This window comes from Urocitellus parryii, chromosome 1 (genome assembly GCF_045843805.1).
Source record: "Urocitellus parryii isolate mUroPar1 chromosome 1, mUroPar1.hap1, whole genome shotgun sequence".
NCBI classification, from domain to species: domain Eukaryota; kingdom Metazoa; phylum Chordata; class Mammalia; order Rodentia; family Sciuridae; genus Urocitellus; species Urocitellus parryii.
The window spans coordinates 63787275-63812029 of NC_135531.1; the positions used below are offsets into that span (position 1 = coordinate 63787275).

The 24755-nt window shown below is 40.9% G+C and overlaps 1 protein-coding gene and 1 non-coding gene across 2 annotated transcripts in view; both read left to right on the forward strand.

Annotated features, from left to right (window-relative positions):
• The window catches only part of Thbs4 (thrombospondin 4), a 47045-nt gene that overhangs the window by 10573 nt on the left and 11717 nt on the right, over window positions 1-24755 (forward strand). The window contains exons 3-13 of the mRNA XM_026415254.2: window positions 7128-7375; window positions 10607-10715; window positions 11098-11180; window positions 11515-11566; window positions 11779-11981; window positions 13484-13621; window positions 15778-15846; window positions 19971-20123; window positions 23260-23364; window positions 23648-23755; window positions 24406-24565. Of these exons, the coding sequence (XP_026271039.2) occupies window positions 7128-7375; window positions 10607-10715; window positions 11098-11180; window positions 11515-11566; window positions 11779-11981; window positions 13484-13621; window positions 15778-15846; window positions 19971-20123; window positions 23260-23364; window positions 23648-23755; window positions 24406-24565 (1428 nt within the window). The remainder of the gene's footprint in view (window positions 1-7127; window positions 7376-10606; window positions 10716-11097; window positions 11181-11514; window positions 11567-11778; window positions 11982-13483; window positions 13622-15777; window positions 15847-19970; window positions 20124-23259; window positions 23365-23647; window positions 23756-24405; window positions 24566-24755) is intronic.
• Trnav-cac (transfer RNA valine (anticodon CAC)) lies at window positions 18687-18760 on the forward strand. The gene has a single exon. It is a non-coding gene; the product is annotated as a tRNA-Val (tRNA).

Below are 24755 nucleotides of genomic sequence, written 5' to 3' on the forward strand. Positions count from 1 at the left end.
TTGACAAGCTCTCTCTTGAACTTTTAAGCAATAACTTAAAATGGTATTTTTTAAAAAGATGGTATTGTTGCATTTGCAAGTGGGATGAAGTTAGAAAATTGAGTTGAATATATTGAATGCCATCATCAATATTAAGATAGTACAGTGGGCCCAATCCAGCAGATGAAATTTAACAAAAATATAAATCCATTGGGGCTGAAAACTTGCAGAACTACACGATGTGGGAGATCTAACCTAAGAGTTCAACAGCATTAAAAACCAATCAGTGTTGAACACAGTGCCTGACATATATCGGATGCTCAAAAGGGTTTGTTGAATGAAAAGAGACTGCAATGAAACTGTTTTAAATGTCTCCTTATTTTAAGTTTCATTAATGCACACATGTGCCCAGGTTAAGGGAACTAATAGTCCCACTGTACTCTGATTATCCAAACCACAATCATAATATTGCATCTAATCCTGCACACATTTCACAGGGACATGTACAGGTCAGGTCAGAGACTACCTTGAAAAGAGTCACCAAAACAGCACCCATCTGGACCCCATGTTTTTAAAAATCATATCCAAGTTGAAAAAGTTAAAGGAACTGGAGAATAAAGGAGCTAGACAGAAAACAGGACAGGTATGAAAGTTGCCTTAAAGTATTTGAAGAAAGTCATTTGAAATGAGGATCAGACTAAATCTGTCTATAACTCTGAAGAGTAAAATTAGGATCCATTGGTGGAAATCAGAGAAAACAGATATTGGCTCTATATTAGGAAAATCTTGGAAAGCCATCCAAAAATGAAATGGATTTCTCTGCAAAGTAATGAGCTCCTTGTTACTGGAAATGTGCTGGTGGAGGCTGCATTTTATTGAAGGGATTTGTGAAGTGAAATATTAAGCTGGATGACTTATAATGCTAATATTCTGTGATTCTACTAAGGCTATAAAGGTTCCATAGGTGCTTAAGAAATTGCTTTGCAGCTTCTGTCTATAACATGACCTTTAGATTCTGTGCACCTCATAGCTCTGTCACCTACCAGCTAGTTGCATACTATGAGGAGTCTCATAATTATTCAAAACAAAAAATACCTCCTCAGATGTTTAATATAATTGCTGGGTTTTCTTTCACTGGGTAGTTTGTTTGCTCTCTGTGGATATATGTACTCTATAAACTTTATATTTGTTCAAACTGTTATAAGAAAATTTTGAAATAGGCTGCATTTATCACAGCTAGAAGTTACTTGACGTACTTTCAGGAAAAACTATTTGATTTACCTTTTGTATGTATTTCCAAAGTACTAAAGTCACCAAGACCTAGAGTTTAGGACATAAAGATAATAAGCAAAGGCAAACAAGATTATGCATCACAAAAGACATTAGTAGCAAGAAGACATTTTTAAAAATGTACAATTATGTTAAAAGAAGAGGAAAGACTGACAATGATGTCAATTTTTAAAAGTGCCAAAGAGTCAAGTCATTTGCCAAGCAAAGCAGGAAGCCCCAGACTACCTTCTGAGCGTGGTGCCTGCAGTTCAGGTCACTCTGAACTTCTTTGCTCAAGCAGACAAAATACTTTCATTTCGTTTTTTAAAGCTAGCACCCTGCGTCATTGCTTTGACATTCAGCATTTCATAATATTTTTGACTACCAGGTTCGCTTTTCAAAAAGCACCTTTTAAAATTCTTTCCTGAGATAGCAACACCTCAAATCTTTATTGCTTGGATTTGCTTCCTCATTGCCTTCCAGTCACTGAGATTGTATTCAGTCAGGCTGGGCTGTATGGTTCCTGTGTCAGCCTGGTGCCCTGGCATGGAAATACAGCTTTTGGACAGTGCCATAAAATAGGTCACAAAGATGCTAAATTTAGAGGTAAATGATTTATATAAATAAACCAATAGAAAACATCTCTGCATCTAAAAAAAGTTGTAGCAAAAATCAAAGTGAATAAGTGAATTTATGTGTTTTTTTTTATTCCATAAATAGTTGTATGATTGCTCTCAGATGCTACACATGTAGGAAAAGTAGTATGAAACAGACTTGGCAATGTGGAGGGTAATTGAGCTGGTGGAGAGATTGCGGACAGTTCTGGGATGAGGAGTTGAGAGGTTACCTAGAAACCACTAGGGAATCATTGAAGAATTTTGTTTGCATGTTTGTGAACTTGCTTGAGAAGGCAATAGCTTAATCAGGAAGGTCCTAGGAGAAGTTCAATCTGTCTGCACCAAAAATCTGTGCAGAAGAGACCCACAGTGGGTGGGGCAGGAATCTAACAGAGAAACCCGGAGATGGAGCAGAGTAGAGGCAGAGACACCATTGCAACCGGAGCTCCTACTGGCCCACAGCCTTCCTCTCCAGTCCAGTGTGGCTGCGCTCTTGGTAGTGGACCTGCAGGATAGGCAGGCTGGAATCACCAAGCAGATTTGTTCAGCTGGTTGTGAGTGAAAGTTGAACTTGCAAACTGAATGTGTTGTAGCTAAAGAAACAGAATTGTATCCAAGGGTGGTTTTCCTGACCACAGCGCAGCCCGGGGTGGTGACATGGCAGAGGTGTGGTGGAGTCAGGAGGTGTGGTGGGTTCCGGTGTTGGGGGATTGGCGTCTCATCCTTTGCTGGGGGGTGCAATGATGGTGTTCTTCCTCTGTGGTATTTTCTTCTATTTTGTTCTCTTTGTTCTGTGTGTGTTGGGCTAACATGGGGTGAGATGAACCCTGGGAAGAGGGGCTGTGGAGAAGAAGGGAACATGTACCTTCTCTCCCTGTCCCGTGGGCTGCCTCCCAGAAGGTCAGGGAAACTCCCATCCAGCAGGCCACTGGTTCCACAGCCAGAGCTCTTGCTATTTCCAGATTCAGTATGACTGATGTGAACACGTTAAGTAAGCAGGCGTCTGTCTGCCCTCTGGGGTAGTCTTACTGTTCTGAGGATAAAATAAGTAGAGGCACTGAAGTAAGGAATTTGCAATAAAACAGAAAAATGAAAAATGGAAGCCATAAGAGAAACGAGAATTATTGGATCAAGTGTGAAGAATGGTAAATGTCAAAGCACTTGATAATTTGTCTGCTAACTGAAGATGGAAGTTTCCATGAGTCTTCTTTCCTTTATTCCCCACCTCTTGTTGTTGTCACAAGATCTAGGAGCCCAAGGAGTTTGTCTTTTGAGTGTTGCGTTGCAACAAAAAGCAAGGCAGAAGCTCAGAATTCCCTTAAATGAGAATGCAAACACAATAGTAGGTTTTGCTACCTGGAACAAATGTTGAATTGTTGAAATTAAACCCTTTTTATTTTCTACATGAAAGGCTTTAAACACATTTAATTATTCGTTGAAAGTTCATATTCACAATACTTAATGTGCACCTGCTATATATGAAGTACTGCACTAGTGCTATTTATAAAATTTAACTCTGCTATTCGGTTATGAAAATAAACCATGGCCCACGTGCCCTGCGAAGGCCCTGTTAACAGTAGGCAGCAAGTGAAAGAAAAATGTGCTTCCTTTTGAGATTTCACAGAAATCTCAGTTTGGGGAGGAAAATCAAGAATATTTTTTAAGTCCCTATGTATATCATCTTAAACTGTGAATATAGGGAACAGAAGTATTTGCCATAACTAGAAAGAGGAAACATTGAATAAATATGTGCTGACCTGTTTCAAGTTTGGTGGTCCAAGTGGTATTTTTATTGATCTAGAAAAACTCCAGGCATTTGCAAAATTTTTAAATAGTAAAGTAATTGAGGTTTAAAAAAAAAATCTGAATTAGTGGTTATGTTTGGACTCAACTTCTCCCTCTTTTTGGTTATTATGGATGTCTCCAATTTCCAGTCAGGCAGCTACTATTATAAATTCTTAGCAATTAATATCAAACAAAAGAGTAAAAATTCTGCTATAGCCCAGATTAGAAATACCTTAATGATTTCTTCTTGTGCCAATTTCCCCCATCCATTGTTTTCTTTCTTTTCAGACCCTGTTTCTTTAAGTCTTACTGACACTTCAGGAAACTTGCTATTATAGCATAATCATAGACAATCCTTGTAGCTAGTCTGTTCTGCCAGGTCTTTCCACTTCTTTGCTCTCAGGAAGCATGTGACAGAGACTAGGTAGATGTAAGAGCAGATTTCCTGTCTCCTCCTGCCGCCATCTCTCTCTGTCACAGGACCTGATGTCAGCTGACAATCTTCAGACTTTGGTCAAATGGAAAAAATCAAATGAAGGAGTAGGAAAATGAACCTAGAAAGTCAAATGTGCAGAAAGTCTTAGTGATTCTTTTCTTTGGCATTATTGCAACATAATCAGGTCTTCTTGGCTGCCTAGTCCACGTGGCAGCACCAAGCTGGCATTTATACTCTACCAAAAAGGTAGTTGAGAAAAGATGGTCTGAGTTACTTGTCACAAATCATACAGATTGACAGCAACATCATACGGGCATATGTATGTAATACATTTCTTTTTTATTTTTTTAAATATATAAATATATAGTGCATATAGATTTTTCTGAAGGAAATTATAATGACTTACAGTCTTTTTAATTTAGCTAAACCCTGGAGATATCTTTTTGTGCTTTTAATATGTAACTGTCACATAATATTCCATTTCATTATTATTACACCATAATAATAAGTAGCCAATCCTCCCTTTTTAGATGTATGTTGATTCAAATATTTCTGAAATGAATGTTCATAATACAACCGGTGCTTCTTTCTCTTTATTTCTCTATTTTTTTTAATCTCAGCTTCACTTTCCTCATCTGTAGTTATTCCAATTTCATGAGGAGAAATTAAATATTTAAAGCAATGAGGAGATAGTAAATATTTTTAAGTTTTAATCCCTAGAAGTGTCCTTGCTGGGCCAAGGATCTGGATAGTTAAGGTTCTGATACACACCATCAAATTGCCCTCCAGATCAGTTCTACCAATTTCAGGCTTTTCCATTTGGGGGCAACTGAAAGCTTTAGCTCAGACCTTTAGAACCACAATGATGTGTTTACCATATTAGCTAGCCAACATCTGCAACATCTTGGATTGTGTCTAGCAATGAATTTGGGTTTAAGAGTAGTACCTGTGGATGGACCTGGAGGTGTTTTGCTAGTCTCACTAAGACCTTGGAAGCAAATAACTTTAATCTTCTTTCTCGAAAGCCTCAGCCAATAGGTTCCCTTTGCAAAGGATCAGCTTCTAGAACCAGACTTTAGGTCAGGGCCCAATATGTTCAGGACAATCATGGAGTACAAAACAAGGATGAGTAATATTCCCTGTGTATATATACCACAGTTTCTTTATCATTCATCTATTGAAAGGCATCTAGGTTGGTTCTGCAATTTAGCTACTGTGAATTGTGCTGCTGTAAACATTGGTGTGGCTGTGTCCCTGTAGCATGCTGTTTTTAAGTCCTTTGGGTACAGACTGAAGAGTGGGATAGCTGGATCAAATGGCAGTTCCATTCCCAGTTTTCCAAGGAATCTTCATACTGCTTTCCAGAGTTGTTTCAACAATTTACAGTCCCACCAGCAATGTATGAGTGTGCCTTTTCCCCCACATCCTCGCCAACACTTATTGTTGCTTATATTCTTCATTAGTATGGCTAAGGGTCTGTCAACTTTATTTATTTTTTCAAAGAACCAACTTTTTGTTTTGTTGATTTTTTTCAATTGTTTCTTTTCTTTCAATTTCATTGATTTCAGCTCTGATTTTAATTATTTCCTTTCTTCTACTGCTTTTGGTGTTGATTTGTTGTTCTTTTTCTAGAGCTTTGAGATGTAATGTAAGGTCATTTATTTGTTGACTTTTTGTTGCTTGTATTCTTAATAACTGCCATTCTAACTTGAGTGAGATGAAATCTTAGAGTAGTTTTGATTTGCATCTCTTTAATTGCTAGAGATGTTGAACATTGGAATTTTTCTTAGCATTAAAAGAGAATAGAATCATGGCATTTTCAGGTAAATGGATGGAATTGGAAAATATCATGCTAAGTGAAATAAGCCAATCCCAGAAAAACCAAAGGCCAAATGTTATCTGATAAGTGGATGCTGATCCATAATGGGGGTGGAGGGAGCATGGAAGGAATGGAGGAACTATGGACAGGGTAAACAGGGAGGGAGAGGAGGGGAGAGGGCATGGGGTAGGAAATATGGTGAAATGAGATGAACATCATTATCCTAGGTACATGTATGAAGAGACATGAATGGTGTGATGGTGTGACTCTCCTTTGTGTACAACCAGTGAAATGAAAAATTGTGCTCCATTTGAATACTATGAATTGAAATGCATTCTGCTGTCATGTGTAACAAATTAAAACAAATTAATTAATTAATTAATTAATTTTAAAAACAAGAAAGAAAACCAGAATTTAAAATTAAATTTTTATTTAGTGAACTTAAGAAGATAGGTAGCTACCTGTATAGGGAGAAGGGAGGAAAAAAGAACAGAAAGTAAAGTAGTAGATTTCCCTCCTTTTCCTTCTTTTGCAGTCACTGATACCTTTTGTTTTCCTAAAGCATTGTTAAGTTTAGGGATGGGCTGCTGAGGAGCCTTCCATTTGACATATGCTTACAAAGGCCTATCCATGCTTAATAGGGCATTAGTCATGGAATAAACCATACTCAGGTTCAAATTCTAGTCCTGCCACTCAGGATGTCCTTAAGCAAGTTATTTCACTTATCTCAGCTTCACTTTCCTCATCTGTAGTTATTCCAATTTCATGAGGAGAAATTAAATATTTAAAGCAATGAGGAGATAGTAAATATTTAAAGCAACCAAGGATAGCACCCAGTCTCACCAATGGTAGTGCTCAGTAAATGTTTGGTGAATTGATGCATTCATGCCCAAGGAGCTTAGTTGGATTTTAGTTTTCTATCTGGTAGGGTTCTACTCTCTTACTGTATTTGCCACTATCCATAGTTGTATTATTTTCAGATTTGCTAGTATTGTTTTTCTCCCTAGCAGCATAAAATACTCTCAGGAGGAGAGTGGGCTTCTAGTGCTCCTGCCTTGCAGTGTCTGTGACAGCACCTGGCACCCAAAAGATGGAGAATCAGTATTCATCAACTTGTTTGTCCTCTTTCCAGTGACCTAGCCTTGTGACCAGGAGGCTGCTCAGCACAGAACTGGCCCCCTTCCCCTTATCACACCATTCACTGACCTGTGCTTGGTTCCAGCCATCCTCCGTTACCTGAAGAATGATGGGAAGATCCATTTGGTGGTTTTCAATAACCTGCAGCTGGCCGACGGGAGGCGGCACAGGCTGCTCCTGAGGCTGACCAATTTGCAGCGAGGGGCTGGCTCTGTGGAGCTCTACGTGGACTGCACCCAAGTGGATTCGGTTCACAATCTCCCCAGAGCCTTTTCTGGCCTCTCCCAGAATCCTGAATCCATTGAATTGAGGACTTTCCAGAGGAAAGCCCAGGTAGGAACCAGAAACCATTCTCCAGAAGGAAAAGATGGAATGTCGAGGCCTAGGGAATGCAAAGGCCTGTGTTATGGAAAACGTTTTGTGGACTCATCCCTGTTCCGGGTCAGTGCGTCTAATGCTGGCTGTGCACTGGAGTCACCTGAGGAACTTCGAGGGTGCCACCCTGGACAAATTAATCAGAATCTGTGGGGATCGTGCCTGGGTATCAGTATTGTGAAAAATACTGATTTGAATATGAAACTAAAGTCGAGAGCTTCTGCCTCCTATGAAAAATGCACTCTTTGGAGTTAACTTTTCAGATTATAAAGTTAGGAGGGAATAGCTAAAATTAAAATAATCACCTCTGGGGGACAGGATCATCTGTCTTCACAATTTCTGTAGTATTTATTAGTTTTTATGTTTTTATTATGCATTGTAGCTATATATAATAGTGGTGTTCATTTTGACACACGTGCATGGAATATAATTTGCTTCATTTCAGTCCCCAGTACCTCCTCCTTCCCTCTCCTATTTATTTGTTTTTAACAAAAAGGAAAAAGATTGGTTGGAAGCCCCCATAATGGGGCATCCCTAAAATCCCAGCTACTTGAGGGCTGAGGTAGGAGGACCACAAATTTGAGGACAACCTGAGCAACTCAGTAAAACCCTGTCTCAAAATAAAAGTAAAAAATGTTGGGGATATAGCTCAGTGGTAAGAGTGCCCCTGGGTTCCATCCCCAGTACCCAGGGGTGGGATTTTAATTTTTTAAAGAAAATCCCAGCCATAGGGGCTGGAGATGTGGCTCAGCAGTAGCGCGCTCGCCTGGCATGCGTGCGGCCCGGGTTCGATCCTCAGCACCACATACCAACAAAGATGTTGTGTCCGCCGAGAACTAAAAAATAAATATTAAAAATTCTCTCTCTCTCTCTCTCTCCTCTCTCACTCTCTCTTTAAAAAAAAAAAAAAAAAAAAAAGAGAGAAGAAAAGATGGCACCCTGATTCCTGGAGACTCCCTCCCTTTTCCGTGAAGCGCTCTGATAACAGCATGTGTACCATGCAGCCTCATCATCCAGTCCTAGAGTCCAGGCCCCAGGCCTGCCTGGTAGAAGGTGCCTATAGAGCATGAGCTCTCCTCCATTCTTTGGCCATTGAATAAAAAAAAAAAAAAAAAAAAAAAAATCCCAGCCATAAGTTTGAGATAAGATAGCTGCCTTGGATAATTTAGTGAAACCCCTTCTCAAAAAAAAATTAATTTTTCACAGGTCATGACAGAAAAATGCACTAGAAAAAAGGAAATTTAACTGCCAGCCAACTTAGATCTACATGCTCTTTAAAAAAAAAAATCCTAGCATTTCTGTCTTCTACACCATGCCAATGGTTCTTTTATTATTAATATTTCATTGCACTTGCTGTAGAAGTTACTGGATACATTTCTTTTAGAATTTTTGTGCTAAGAGATGCTTGGTTTCCTACTAGTACTCTTTGTCCTTTCCAATCATTTATATCTGGCCATAATTCTTAGATTTTATTGGTACAGAAGTAAATGCCAAAATGAATAACTGTGTTTATTTGTTGTGGCCAATAATATTGTTGTCTCCTATCTCTTAATCCTCATTTTCTATTTGTATTTTATTATTTCATTATATGTGCTTTAATTACAAGCTGCTCCACACCCTTGTACAAAGAACAGAGTGTAAGCAATGACTTCCTTGACAAGTAGAATTGCAGTAAAGTTTTAAATAGTAATATAAAAACTATGAATCGGATCCTAGAATTTTATGCTTGAATGAAAAGGAAGTATTTTTTAAGCAGAAATTCCAAGAAAGCTAAAATCTAAAGGTTTTTGGGGGGGGGAGGTGGGGTTTGTTTTGGTTTTGCAGTGACTTTTGAAGAACTTTTTAATGTGGACATATACAGAGAAAAAATAATGAATTGCAAGATATGTTTAACTACTTCTGAATAGACCAAGTAATCAAAATAAGAGTCAGAAATTGTGTCACTGACAATTTCAGAAATTAGTGTCCACCACCAAATAAGTCAGTTTCTTTCTTTCTTTCTTTTTTTTTTGAGAGAGAGAGTGAGAATGAGAGAGAGAGAGAGAGAGAGAGAGAGAGAGAGAGAGAGAGAGAGAGAATTTCAATATTTATTTTTCAGTTTTCGGCGGACACAACATCTTTGTTGGTATGTGGTGCTGAGGATCGAACCTGGGCCGCACGCATGCCAGGCGAGCGTGCTACCGCTTGAGCCACATCCCCAACCCAATAAGTCAGTTTCTAAAAGTCATCTATGACAAGTTCTTGAGAATCTATACTCATTAGAATTTTCTCAAAAGCTCTGTTCCTTGAACTATCAGCAGGGACCACAGAGGCTTGGTTTTTGTAGTCACCTTCTCACTCATTCAAAATTAATTAGTCAACAAATAGCCTGTTATGGTCATCGGAGATTCTGTGGTGAACAGAACCAGTCATGGTCCTGTCTCCATGGAGCTGGAGTCTGATGTCCAACACACTTTCCTTTACACAACATGTGTTGCATAGATCTTAGTCAAATCAAAAATTTCTTTGAAAATCCTTAGCATGCTCATTTCTAAAATTAGAATGATGACTTCACATCAGCAATTAACACAATTTCTGTCATATAGAGATATAATAAAAGTGAGTATAAGTAAAAATTACAAGATAAAGGGAAGAGGAAATTGAGTTTGTGGCTAACGATGAAAGGATGAATGATTGATAGCAACTAGTAATATAAAACTGTGGTGCTAACTTCCTATTTATCATAGAATAGACTGCTTATTCATTCTCCTAGCCCAGGGAAATCAGAGGCTTTGCAAAATCCTCTAGCCAAGACATCCTAAAAACAATACTGTTTAAAATTGGGATCAATAGCTTATTTTAGTCTAAAGTTGATAAACAAATTCCAGACAGTTCTTAAGAAGCTCCTGCCACAAAATAACTCACTTACCATGAAGGAAAACAGCCCTTCTTCCCCTCAGCCACCCTGATGGAATCTCAGGCCAAGTTAGATGCCAGCGTTTTCGTAGGCAACTGACTACTTCCATATTTGCTTCAGTCAAAAGGATAAGACTGACAAGTTTTAGAAAAATGTGAATCTACAAAATTATGTAAGATGTTGGCATCCAGGTATCCAGGGCTGCTCTTTTTATGAAAATTGTGAGTCTGCAAGCACATTGGCTTTGGAACAGTGGCAGCAATCTGTGGTATGAATGTGATTTTTTTTTCCAGGACTTCTTGGAAGAGCTGAAGCTGGTGGTTAGAGGCTCACTGTTCCAGGTGGCCAGCCTACAAGACTGCTTCCTGCAGCAGAGCGAGCCCCTGGCCACGACAAGCACAGGTGTGGGCTCCCAGGCAGTTTTCACAGACCATCTCCCAGGCCCCCTGACTGGGCTAGGTCCCATGACTGAAAGGCAGGCTGTCATCAGAGCAGCCCCACAGAATATATCTGCAAAAATTAGGCTCTTGGGAAAATCAAGGGCAAGAAATCTTTTCATTGCACTTTTATTTTTGTAACTCAAACGAATTCAGACTAACCAGAAGCATCATTGTCATTATTTTGTTAGGCAAATTAGATAAATTGCTCCAAATTAAATGCAGATACTCCAAGTTATTGAATCTTGTCATGATGATTCTCTGGGTGGGGAATCATTGGGGTTTTTGAGTCACTTAGAAATAACCGTCACTGGATGAGTAAGCCTTACCTTTTGCTATTCCTACAGGGGACTTTAATCGGCAGTTCTTGGGTCAAATGGCACAACTAAACCAACTTCTGGCAGAAGTGAAGGATCTTCTGAGACAGCAGGTAATGAACAGGACATACCATGAAAAAAAGCCAGAGTCTTATCAGAGCAGTTCTCAGCACAAGCCAGAGAAGCTATGGGCTTGCACAGGCAGGGAGAGCGACATGTCCTGAGCCACACCTCAGGTGTCCCCTACACAGCCTGCCAGCCCAGGGTGTGGCCAGAAGGGCTCTGGAAATGGGGGACACTCTTGCCATGAACACTGCATGGCTCCAGGACAAGTGGGAGCCATAAAGGATTCCTTGAGCATGACTATAAGAAGTGCTTAGACAGCTCCACATAGATTCTTTCTTCCTGGATTTTTTTCAATCTGTTTTCCACTTCTCATTTCTAAAGGTCAAGGAAACATCATTTTTACGAAACACCATCTCTGAATGCCAGGCTTGTGGTAAGTACCTCCCTGGTGACTGGCCCATTCTGAGTCAGGTGATCCAGATCATCACATGACCACAATTTCCAGCACAGAGTTGTGCAGAGTTTCCAGTCTACATGTAGTTGGAGGGAAGGGAAGAAAAGCTTATCAGGAAACCCCAAATTGCATTTTATATTCTGTATGTTCCCCAGTGGTGCATCAGCCTACTAATTATTATTTTTCTCTAGGTCCTCTCAGTTTTCAGTCTCCAACCCCGAACACACTGGTTCCCCCAGCACCCCCAGCTCCCCCAACACGCCCTACACTCCGGTGTGACTCCAACCCATGTTTCCGAGGCGTTCGATGCACTGACACCAGAGATGGCTTCCAGTGTGGGTCCTGCCCTGATGGCTACACAGGGAACGGGATCACCTGCTCTGATGTTGATGAGGTACAAGTTCATTTAGATGGGGCAGGAGCTCTTTAAGCTTTGTCCATACCCTTCAGCTTCTGGCCAAAGAAGCCATGCTAGCAATTAAAGGATGACTTGGGCTCCATCACAAACTACTTCCTTATGAATCCTTGAGACCCTGAGACACAGTAAGCATCAGGATAAAGGAGGCACAGGACACAGTTGTAGCCGTGGCTGTCATTTCTCCTGTTTCCAACTTGTCTACCAGTCCCTTTGCTGCAATGCTGTGATTTTTGCTTACTGCTCCAACATCTGCATTGATCATTTCTCCTAAGCGGTCTGATAGAAATTCGCTTTCCTCATGCTTTTGCAAATGTGGGAGGGGAAGATCTGTGTAAGGGTATATTTCAAGAGTTATAATGGTTTTCTTCAGGCCTCTTAAAATAGAGGAGCACTGGGAATCTCATGCCAAGATCTATCCAGGAGGCCTGTAACCTGTGATTATCCAGAAGTGCTCAGGGAGGGAGCCCGTGAGAACACATACAGCTAATACAGGCTCTCTGATCAGCAGGCAGAATCTGAGAAGCAGACAGTTTCAGGACCATGGTTAGCTGGTCACTAGTCTCATTGCAAAGCTGTGTCCATAGAAAGTAGCAAGGCTGCCATCAAAATGTGCCTTCCCCACCTACCAGCCAGAAGAAAGCTGAAAGGAGAGATTGGGTGGTGGTGGGGAGACAGGGAAAAGCAGGGAACCACAGAGACGCAGCTGCACCCTGGGCTCCCCCAGGCTCATGGTAGTGCTTATCTCATTACCCACCCCCGCCCCCAGTTGTGAGCAACTAAGATGGTCTCTAGTAATCCCTCAGTTGGAGAAACATCTGCATGTGTTTCATAGAACTGCATCTGGCTTTTATCTGTGAGCTGGAATTTTCCTCCTTTTTGAAAGGGCAGGAAGTGGTCATGTTTTTTACATTAGTTCAAGTGTTTTTTTTTTTTTTTTTAATAAAAGGTATCAAAACCAATCTCCTAGACCACAAAAGCCTTGGAATAACACTGAACTTCTTAACAGGGCACGAAGGCAGGCAGACTCTGAAGGATCCCATCTTACTGAAGACGCATCTGCCCTGGCATTACCTTCTCAAGCTCTTTCCATTTGAATTGCTTAGCTAATGCCTTTGGAGTCATCTCACAGCCAGCTTACAAGCGGTGCAGGGACACAGTCCTTTCACAGGGATTTGTACACTCCATGCTAGAACACGAGGAAGCATATACACTGGGAGTGGACTGGTTCACATTAAGGACCTCTTGACTTGGAGGTGCATTATTCTGTGACACAACAAAGCCCACAGAAGGCAGCCCCAGGTTGGGAGGATCAGGGATCCAATGGGTAATTCTGAAGTTAGAACCCTTAATTTCCTTTTATCATTTTTCCACCAAAAAAAAAGAGACTTAAATGAATTAATAGGCATGTACAGATAGGTAAGGGATTGGAGAGTGTTTTCTCTGTGTAGTTAAAGACTATGATTTTTTTTTTCCTCCAGTGCAGATATCATCCCTGCTACCCAGGTGTCCGCTGTGTGAACTTGGCTCCTGGCTTCAGATGTGATGCCTGCCCTGTGGGCTTCATGGGGCCCCTGGTACAGGGTGTTGGAATCAGTTTTGCCAAGACAAACAAGCAGGTGGGTTGAAGTTATGGTTTTTATTCATTTTTCGTCTTAGGAGAATAATTTCCCAATTCTTCTGGAGCAGCCAATGCCTATCAGATGTCATAGTGCACGATGAGAAAGTTAGAGGGTCTTCAACTCGTTTCTGGGGTTATATTCGAGAAGGGAAGAAGCTGTTAAAGTTGGAATCAGAGAATGGGGATTTGTGGCATGACTGTAGACTTATTCTGTTTGTAGCCTTTGGACATTTTGTCCTGCAGAATAAACTTGAGAAACAGGGAACAAATAAAAGCTTTGGAAAATTAGGTCCTCTTTATTGAGCCACTGTTGCCAATCAGAAGCTGTTTTGGAGATGAGAGGATTTCAAGAGTAAAAATAATACCCTGAGGAAACCTACCCTTTTTCTTAGATAAGCTATAAATCGCCATAAAACACTCGAGTACTTCGTGACAGTCTCCATTTATTTCCAAATGTTCTACTGTATCCTGGTCATTATTTAACTGACTGACTGTGAAATTCTTTTTGATGTTTTCAGCCCTTAAAGATGGTTGATCTATAAATATATTTTACTACCTTAGGGAAATGATTAGCTTTGAAGAAGGGCAGGGGTTCATTATTTCCTAGATGCCTATCAAAGGATTCTAGAGGACATCAGTTTTTAGACAAGAAAAGGGAGGCAAGCTAGACACAGCAGAATGACCAGGGGACGCTTAGAGGAAGGATTCTTCTCCTTTAATGACAAAATCTCCAAGACTAAACCAAAGAAAGCAGACAAAGTGAAATATAAAGCTGGATATAAGCTGGTAAGGACAATTCCCAGTGGACTCCCGGCAATATGGTACACCATACTGAAGCAGAAGGGAGCCAGCTTGCAAATTTTATCACAAGTTTAATGAGTTACCAAGGTCAAAAGAAAGAAAGGGAAACGGTGCCAGTTCTAGAGACAGGGAAAGCCAGAGTTGTGAGTAGAAACGGATCCACAGCAGCTCATGGGTGATGGAGTGGGGTGTGAGTTCCAGGAATGGGGAGCTGCGGCTTTCATAGCCACTTAGGTGCTGGGGCAGGAGGATCGAAAGTTTGGGGCCAGCCTGGACAATTCAGGGAGACCTTATCTCAAAATGAAAAGGGCTGGAGTCGGGGTGAGATGTAGCTTAGTGGTAGAGCACCTCTGACTTCAATTGCAAGAGCCAAAAAAACAAAAACAAATTTCCAGGTTTGTACCACATACAGTTATGAGCCCCATACCCATGCACATATAATGCAGAAACACACACCAATAAAAACCAGACCTAGAGCAATGAAATTGTGAGAACCCCGGCTAGTCATGCCACTGTATAAAAACATCCCAGAATTCAGGGCCAGTGGAATGCCTTAGGAAAAATCAGAGCTCCTAAGTAGCCTGCTCATAAACAAAAATGGCAATTCATATGAAGACGGTACCATAAGGAAAGGTGGTAAGAACAAAAGAAATAATAAAGGGAAAAGAGAGAAAAGAAGGAATAGATAACCATAATTAAAGAATGTGGCATTGTGGAAAAGAGTTTGAAAGATAGGCAAATAAAGCTTTTATCAATAAAAATATAATCATTGAACTTAAAAGCTCAAAAACAGAGTAAAACAAATTAGACACAGCTGAAAGAATTCATAGACTGAGGTTATTCTAAGGAAACCTTCCAGAATGGAATACAGAGAAATAAAGATATAAAAAAATATAAAAAGGAGGTAAAGATCAAAAGAAGATATTAATGAGAAAGCCCAACATTTGTCTAATGGTAGTTCCAAAGAAAAACTAAAAATGGAAAGAAGGTGAGAATATTCCAGAATTAAGGAAAGATATGAATCTTTAGATAGAAATACAGTGAGTCCCAAGTAGGATTAAAAAAGAAAAAAAAAAAACTTTCCAGGCTAAAAAGGTGCAGAACAGATGAGTTGTACAAGTCGTCTTTTCTGAACAACTTTAAATACCATGGAGGCAATTCTCACTTGCAATTAGGTTAAGTACAGACTGGAACAAATGCCTCGAGACAGCCAAAATAACCCTCAGTTACTGTTCTACCTGAAATTCTGTGGGTCTTCACTTCACACAGAGATATCAAAACAGAGAAAAACTTATTTGCATTTCTATTTAAGCAGCAGGTCTCTCTAAACTTTCTTTAAACTTCTCTGCCTAGGTGTGCACTGATGTTGACGAGTGTCTGAATGGGGCGTGTGTTCCGAATTCCATCTGTATCAACACATTGGTGAGTATGTCTCTTGTTTTTTTTTTTTATTAGTTGCTCATGACAGTACAATGATCTTGACATATCGTACATTTGAATCAAATAGGGTATAATTTCTCATTTTTCCAAGTGTACAGGTTGCAGAATCACATTAGTTATACAGCCACGCATATACATACAGCAATACTAGTATCTATTTTATTCTGTTGCCCTTCCTATCCCCCCTTCCCCTCCCCTCCCCCTCCCATCACCTCTTTCCACCCAATCTAATGTGACACATTTCTCTCTTTTTTCCCCCCTCACATCATCATACATTTATTTTGTATAACGATGAGGGTCTCCTTCCATCTTCCGTGCAATTCCCCTTCTCCCTCCCATTCCCTCTGACCTCTTTTTCCTATTTAGTGGTAATCTTCTTCTCATGCTCTTCCTCCCTACCCCATTTTGAGTCACCCCTTATATCAGAAAAGACATTAGGCATTTGTTTTTTAGGGATTGGCTAACTTCACTTAGCATAAACTGCTCTAATGCCGCCCATTTCCCTGCAAATGCCATGATCTTGTTGTTTTTTAGTGCTGTGTAATATTCCATTGTGTATAAATGCCACATTTTTTTTATCCATTCATCTATTGAAGGGCATCTAAGTTGGTTCCACAGTCTAGCTATTGTGAATGGTGCTGCTATAAACATTGATGTGGCTATGTCCCTGTAGTATGCTCTTCTTAGGTCTTTTGGGTATAGTGTGAGAAGGGAAATAGCTGGGTCAAATGGTGGTTCCATTCCCAGCTTTCCAAGGAATCTCCATACTACTTTCCAAATTGGCTGTACCAATTTGCAGTCCCACCGTCAGTGCATGAGTGTACCTTTTTCTCCCGAATCCTCACCAGCACTTGTAATTGTTTGACTTCATAATGGCTGCCATTCTTACTGGAGTGAGATGGTATCTTAGAGTAGTTTTAATTTGCATTTCTCTGATTGCTAGAAATGGTGAGCATTTTTTCGTGTATTTGTTGATTGATTGTATGTCCTCTTCTGAGAAGTGTCTGTTTAGGTCCTTGGACCATTTGTTGATTGGGTTATTTATGTTTTTTGTTGTTGTTTACTTTTTGAGTTCTTTGTATACTCTAGAGATTAGTGCTGTATCTGAAGTGTGAGGGGTAAAAATTTGTTCCCAGGATATAGGCTCCCTATTTACTTCACATATTATTTCTCTTGCTGAGAAAAAACTTTTTAGTTTGGATACGTCCCATTTGTTGATTCTTGATTTTTAACTCTTGTGCTATAGGTGTTTAGGAATTTGGGGCCCGACCCCACATGATGGAGATTAGGACCAACTTTTTCTTTTATTAGATGCAGAGTCTCTGGTTTGATTTTTTGCTACCAAACCAGGACCATTATGGAAGCAATAGTGTGTTCATAAATCCTAACTCCAAAGACATAGAACACGGGGGAATAATACATTTGATTGACAGAACTAGGGCAAAAGCTTGCTACAAATGTGTTTACTGTAAGAATTATTTTACAAGTCATATTCAATATAAGAAATTTTTAAATGCCAGGTTTGTTCTTTTTCTTGTATTAAAGTTGCAATATTGTGCTTTGGGGAACTTTATTGGATAATTTACTGCCACCCTTGTACTTTGAAAATATGAAGCACCTCTTGGTTTATATTAACAGTTCAGTATTATTCTGGTGATTACTCAATCCCCAAACAGCACTATTTTCATAAAACTTTGCACAAGTCATTTATATTAAATGAAAATGCTTAGTACAAAGGAGTCTGTAATTTAATATTCAGATATGAGTTTTATTTCTGAAAGTTCCTATCAACAGTATTAAGATGAAAGAGGTAGCAGGGTGGACCAGCAACAAGAAAAAGTCCTGACTCCATTTACGACTCTTCCAGGTTACCAGCATCCCTGGAAAAGCTGTTTAATCTTAGTTTCCTCATTTCCTTATAAGCAAAAGTTCTTCACAAACATCAAGTCATTTATTTTAACTGTCACAACAGCCCTAAGCCTAGGCACTATTATTATCCCCATTTTACGGTTGAAGAGATTGAGACACAGGAGAGTTGCATAATTAGGCTGAGGTCCCTTCTCACTATCCTTCCAGGCTGACTACAAAGCTCAAATTCTTCTCCCATGATACTGTACTTCTTTGGAATGTACTAGGATTTATTGCTTCTTAGCTTTTGTAATATGACTTACTTACTCTGTCCCACATAATGCGCATAACAGAAGAACAATATTAAGACCAATTGTAATAGGATCAATGAAATTATTCCCCCCTCTCCACTTTAAACAGCTGCTCAGTAGCTACACTATCAGGAGACATAGCTTTAAGCATTCTTTTTTTCAAAATTTATTTTATTTGTTCTTTTTAGATATACATGATAGTAGAGTGTATTTTGACATATTATACATACGTAGAGTGTAACTTCCCATTCTTGGGGTTGAACATGATGTGGAGTTATACTGGTCGTGTATTCATATACAAACAGAGGAAAGTTATGTCTGATTCATTACACTGTCATTCCCGTTCCTTCATTGGGAACACCAATTCCCTCACCTTCATTCCCCTTTGTCTAATCCAGTGAACTTCTATTCTTCCCTCCTCCCCCCTTATTGTGTGTTAGCATCCACATTATCAGAGAGAACATTCAGCCTTTGGTTTGGGGACATTGGCTTATTTCACTTAGTATGATAGTCTTCAGTTCCATCCATTTACCGGCAAATGCCATAATTTCATTTTTCTTTATAGCTGATTAATATTCCATTGTGTAGCTTCTTAGCTTTTTACCAGGACAAAGCTGGTCTGCAAAAACAGATTTGAGAAATAACAGGTAATAACAGGGGCTTGGGGATATAGCTCAGTTGGTAGAGTGTTTGCCTCACATGCACAAGGCCCTGGGTTCAATCCCCAGCACCACACACACACACACACACACACACACACACACACACATACACACACATACAAAAGTAATAACAGAAGCCACTCACAGAGAAGAAAAGTAGATAATGGATAGACCTCCAGGGAATCCAAAAGATGAAGGAGTAGGCAAAGAAAAAGAACAGATATCAAGAAAAGGAGTGAGGGATACTCAGTGAAGCTGACAGATCATAAAAAATCATTGCAAAGCATCCTTCAGACTTGCCCATGAAAAGTTCCTGAGTGACTAAAATATTCAACTGCATACTTTATACAGGAATCTTTTATGGTATGTATTTGTATCTCAGTAAAGCTGTATAGGATGCGTAAGTTCTGAGGATCTATTGTATGGCATGGGGACTGTAGATAACAATACTGTACTGTATATGTGAAATTTGCTAAGAGAGTAGATCTTAGTGTTCTCACCAAAGGAAGAAAAATAACTATAGGAGGTGAGAGATGTCTTAATTAACTCACTGTGATAATTACTTCACAGTATATACATATATTACACCATCACACTGTGTACTTTAAATATATTGAATTTTAAATATATACAATGTGTCAGTTATACCTCAATTAGGCTAAAATTTTTAATACAAAATATTTTTTAACTGTTAAAAAAAGAAAAAAATGTAAAAAGAGGTCCTGTGTGTCCCTGGAAGTTGTGGTGGAGCTGATGGCTCATTTGCCAGTTTCTTCTTCCATAGCAACCTACCTCATCAAGAATTCTCAATGCAAGCCACCAACATTTCTCTTTGTACCTGTTTCTTTGTCATTTAATTATAAAAGAGCCAAAGGAATAGTTTAAAAAAAAAAAAAAAGGCCTTTCTAACCAAATCATCTCCCTGTCTCCAGGGCGAAGCTCCCTACTCCACCTTCCAGGACTCATTAGAACTTTCAGCCTTTCCTCCTTCACCCTCCACAGTGCAGCTGGCAGGGCCAGAGTGCTGCTGGGTCACTGTTGACCCTTCTCTCCCTTCAGTGCTACACCTTCATTGTCTACAAGGCCCTCTGCAGCTTCGATCTAATGATGTTTTCACCAACATTCACTTGACCGCATAATATACACATGCAAACAGAGAGACAGGCCTGGGCCTACTTAATCCTGGAATCACTGAGTGTGTGTGTGTATATATATATATAAACAGTAGTGCCTTTGTTCACAGGTTTGAACCCCTGGTTCATCCTCTCATCTTTGTCCATTGCAGGGGTCTTACCGCTGTGGGCCTTGCAAACCAGGGTACACTGGTGACCAGACAAGGGGATGTAAAACCGAAAGAAACTGCAGAAATCCAGAGCTGAACCCTTGCAGTGTGAATGCACAGTGCATTGAGGAGAGGCAGGGCGAAGTGACCTGCGTGGTAAGTTGTTTTCTTGCTTTGTTTTTCCTTTTTTCCATTTCAGACACTACCTCCCTCCAGTTTTGCTTGCTTCTAGGTAAAAGTGCTCCGAAATGAAAATGTTGCCATCAAAATGGGCACAGAATGTGACAAGACAGCTGGGTTTGTGGGGAGCAGTCCAGAGCCCACCTAACCTTCGGCTGCCTGTTCTTTCCCTTTTATATGAACCACATATGAAAGCCATGGGAGCAACACTACTCAGTTGCTCACCTGGATGGTGGAGCCCCAGCTTCCAAGCACCTTCTGTGGAGAAGCCCAAGAATCCAGGGACTGGGAGGCTGGTTCTCCTCCTCCCTTTCCTTCTTCTGCCCTGTCCACTTGTACTTGACAGGCATACCTGCTGCCATTTCTGATTCTCCGTACCCTTGAGACCTCTCATGTCCATTTTCAGAGGGTGTCACAATGCAGAGATGAGGGCTGTTGAAAGTCCTTAGGAGAAACCTCCATTATATAGTGAGTCTAAGTGGGGAACAATGCCATTCTTTTATGTCCTCCTCAGCCCTAGGCAGGGACAGCTCAGTGTATGGTCATGTTTCCTGTCCATTCCCAGCCCTGGAGCCAGTGTGGGCAGGAGGAACCTGGGCAGACAGCCGAGCACCCACAGCTGACATGGGCCTCATGCTGAGCCTGTAGAGGGCCCTTTGGGAAGGACCACCTATTCCCAAACTCCAGGACCCAGAGTCCTCAGGGACTGTGGGTACTGACAAGTCAGCCAACCTTGGCTGCTCACTTCTTCCCTACTTCCTGGGTGCCAGGCCCCCAGCAGGTGGCCCTTTAGCCAGTCTGAGGGTCATAGCAAGCACCCCTGGGCTGCAGCATGGATTCTGTGAGAATGTGTCCTCTTCCTCATACCTTAAACTGAGAATCCTTTGTCTTCATTCCTGGAAGCTTTTCTGCAATTATCATGCCACTTTTCATATGGGAAAAATAAGAAGAGTCAAAAATAAGTAAAAGAAGTAAGGATAATAGTCTTCCCTGGCAATCCAGATATTCTGGAACAACTTCAGGATGAAGAGATGTGCTGTTGTCAGAGGGGAAAAATCCCAGAAAGCTCCCCAGTTCCTGTTGGTTGGGCATGTTTATTACCAAAAAAAAAAAAAAAAGTCACTGGGTAGCAAGTGTATCTCTGTGTTTAAGTCCTCATTTTCTGTGAACAAATTGATGACGCCCCTGGGATGGTGGGTGATGGGCTCTTAATATGTTTTGAATTTGTAATAAGGCACAGCGACAGATGGTAAAGGATTAATAAACTTGGTGTGACTACTAAAATAATTTAATCTGCCAGAAAAATGGCTCATTAAAAATGTATTTGTTCCTAGAGGAAATTTTTCCTCATTAAAGTGAGTCAAGGACCATACCCCATGGCTAAACTCTTCAGGCCTTCCAGAGGCATTTTGCTGAAGCAATTGAGCAGGGATTGGTGAGCTCTGGGAGGATTTCTTTGGAATCTGGCCTTCTCAATCTCTGGCTGTAAAGGGAGAGAGCAGATGATAAGACAGGCAGGCTGCCGCTCAGGAAACCACTGCTCCCAAAGCACCTTATTTTGATTAGAGAGGCCAGGAAATTTCACATTTGCTCTGCAAAGTGTGTTTCCCGTTGGCCCAGACTTTCTCCCTCAGATTCTTTCCCTGCTCTGTCTTTATGCCACGGGTTCATTTTTCCTCTCCCTGCATTTCTGGTTCTGTCGTTTTTTATGGCCCCTTTTTCCCCTTCTCCTTCCAATGTCCTGCCTATTCTTCCCCAGGGCAGCCCAACCTGCTCCATCTCATATCCAGGACCCTTCTGGAAAGGTTTCCTTTCTCCTCGGTGTATTGTCATCCTCTAACTCGGCCTCCTCAGACGTAGATTAGCAGAAGAAGAACTCAAAACATGCACATGAACCATGTATAAATGGCAAAACTCACTGGAAGGGGACCGACTTAAGGTCACATTTCCCAGCTCTGAGCAAGGCACTGAACTAGGCTGAGCCTACCTGGCTCTTCTGTGGAAAAGAATGACGATCTTGCAACATTATTGTAAAGATAGGAGAACGTGTTTCTGAAAAGTTGGCTACAGGACAGCTGTTAACCTCACCCTTGTTCTGCTGAAGGTGAAGGCTTACCTTCACCATCAGTGGCAGCAGGATCCTCGGGTACACATCTCCAGGCAGATAGAGACATTGATCTCACACTGCACCTGTGGGAACCTTCTGCTAAAAGGAAGGGATGTAAAAAGAGATAAGTACCTTGGAAGGTTCCCCCTTTGGTAGAAATTAATCCAGAAGACAAATTCAGAGATAAGACTGTGATTCGAGAATGATAAGGAAAATGCCACAGGAACCACTCCACCCAATCACTCATTTTCAGGAGAAGAATAAGTTGGACATTCACCTGAAAACTGTTGGGACCATAATTCAAACTTACAAATGCAGATCCCTTTAAACCAGAAATTCCATGCTGTGAAACTAGTACGCATACACAAAATGACTAATGGGCCAGAATTATTGGTGGCAGCATTGTTAGCAACAGGAGAGACATTAGAAGCCTGACACCCACCAGTGGAAAACTAGTTGAATTAATTGAGGTGCATCCAGACAATCATAGGGTGATATGTCTGCAGCCATCAAAAAGAATGGCATGAATCTACATGGAACAATATGGAAAGAGCTCCAAGATAGAATGGGGAGTTTTTTTTTTTTTTTTAAAAAGCCAAGGTGTAGAACAGGTGTGTGTGTGGTATGTGTGCGTGTGTAGATGTACAAACAATGATACACACACACAATTTTGCAAAAGGACAAAATGAGAGAAAGACACTGGCTTGTCTGTGCACAGACTCTCTGACAGTATAACATAAGAATGGATTCCTTTGATTGCCTGAGCCATGGGAACAGGAGCAGAAGGATAGTTTTTAGCATTGATTTCGCTTTGTGTCTTTTGAATTTTGAACCATTAGACTATCCAAATGCAATTAAATAGTTTTAAAATCTCATCTAACCAAAGCTGCTAGGCTTCAGGCCCTTCCCCTGGGGATGCACATACAGGAGCAGAGACCCTTATTGGCTTCCTGCCTCCTGGCCAGGCTCAGCTTCCCAGGCCTCTAATGGGCTTTCCTTTCACAGTGCGGAGTCGGGTGGGCTGGTGATGGCTATGTCTGTGGAAAGGATGTGGACATCGACAGTTACCCTGATGAAGAACTGCCATGCTCTGCCAGGAACTGCAAGAAGGTAAGACGGAGAAGCAAGAGAAACACACACACACACACACACACACACACACACACACACACACGCATACGCAAGTACACACTTTGACTTTACAAAACCACATCTCATGTGGGGGAAACATTCTGCAGGTCCCATTTAAAATTGCATTTTTAAAGTAGTTGCATCTCAAATGAAGCAAAACAGCCACCAACAATAAAATCAGCCACACTTGGTCTTGAGATCATAGCTGGTTTTCAATGTAAGACAGGAAGTAGGATGTCACTCTGAGCTGTTTCCTCCTTAGGACAACTGCAAGTATGTGCCAAACTCTGGCCAGGAAGATGCAGACAGAGACGGCATTGGAGATGCTTGTGACGAGGATGCTGATGGAGATGGGATCCTGAATGAACAGGTACCAGTTTTGTGGGGAGCACCCATGAACTACAACGTGATGCCAAATGCCAGGGATGATGGAAGAGAGCCCCATCAACTATTTATATTGATCATCCTAAATATTAGTTGCCACTCTGTCCCTATAGCACTGAAACTTTTTTTTTTTTTTTTTTTTTTGGTATCAGGGATTGAACCCAGGGGCACTTGACCATTGAGCCACATCCCTGTGTTTTATTTAGAGACAGGGTCTCACTGAGTTGCTTAGTGCCTCACTTTTGCTGAGGCTGACTTTGAAGTCGCAATCCTCCTGCCTCAGCCTCCTGAGCCACTGAGATTATAGGCATGCACCACCAAGACCAGCAGCACTGCAACTTTTTTTTTTTAAGAGAGAGAGAGAGAATGAATTTTTTTAATATTTATTTTTAGTTTTTCGGCCGACATAACATCTTTGTTTGTATGTGGTACTGAGGATTGAACCCGGGCCATATGCATGCCAGGCGAGTGCGCTACCGCTTGAGCCATATCCCCAGCCCTCTGCAACTTTTTATTTCATAAGATTCGCAAATGTTTGAAAAAATAAAATTAATAGACTTGGGCCACCTCTCCTTCCAGTGGGGGGAGTGAATTTAGTGAAAGTCTGAGTAAGTGTCCCCTCATCCCCTCTTTTAGGATAACTGTGTCTTGACTCACAATGTGGACCAAAGGAACAGCGATAAAGATATCTTTGGGGATGCCTGTGACAACTGCCGGACAGTCTTAAATAATGACCAGAAAGATACTGACGGGGACGGAAAAGGAGACGCTTGTGATGATGACATGGATGGAGATGGTGGGTTTGCTTTGCTCTGTCATTTATTTGGGATTCATTTGTCCTTTTGTCCTTGTCCTCTCTCAAGAGTAGGAATAGAATTGCTGACTCAGGGCCTCCCACGCTGATGGTTCACTGCAGCCTGGAGGCCCAGGGCTGGCTTGTCTCTGTAGGAGACACCACAGCCCATGCCCCTGTTTAATAACTGTGG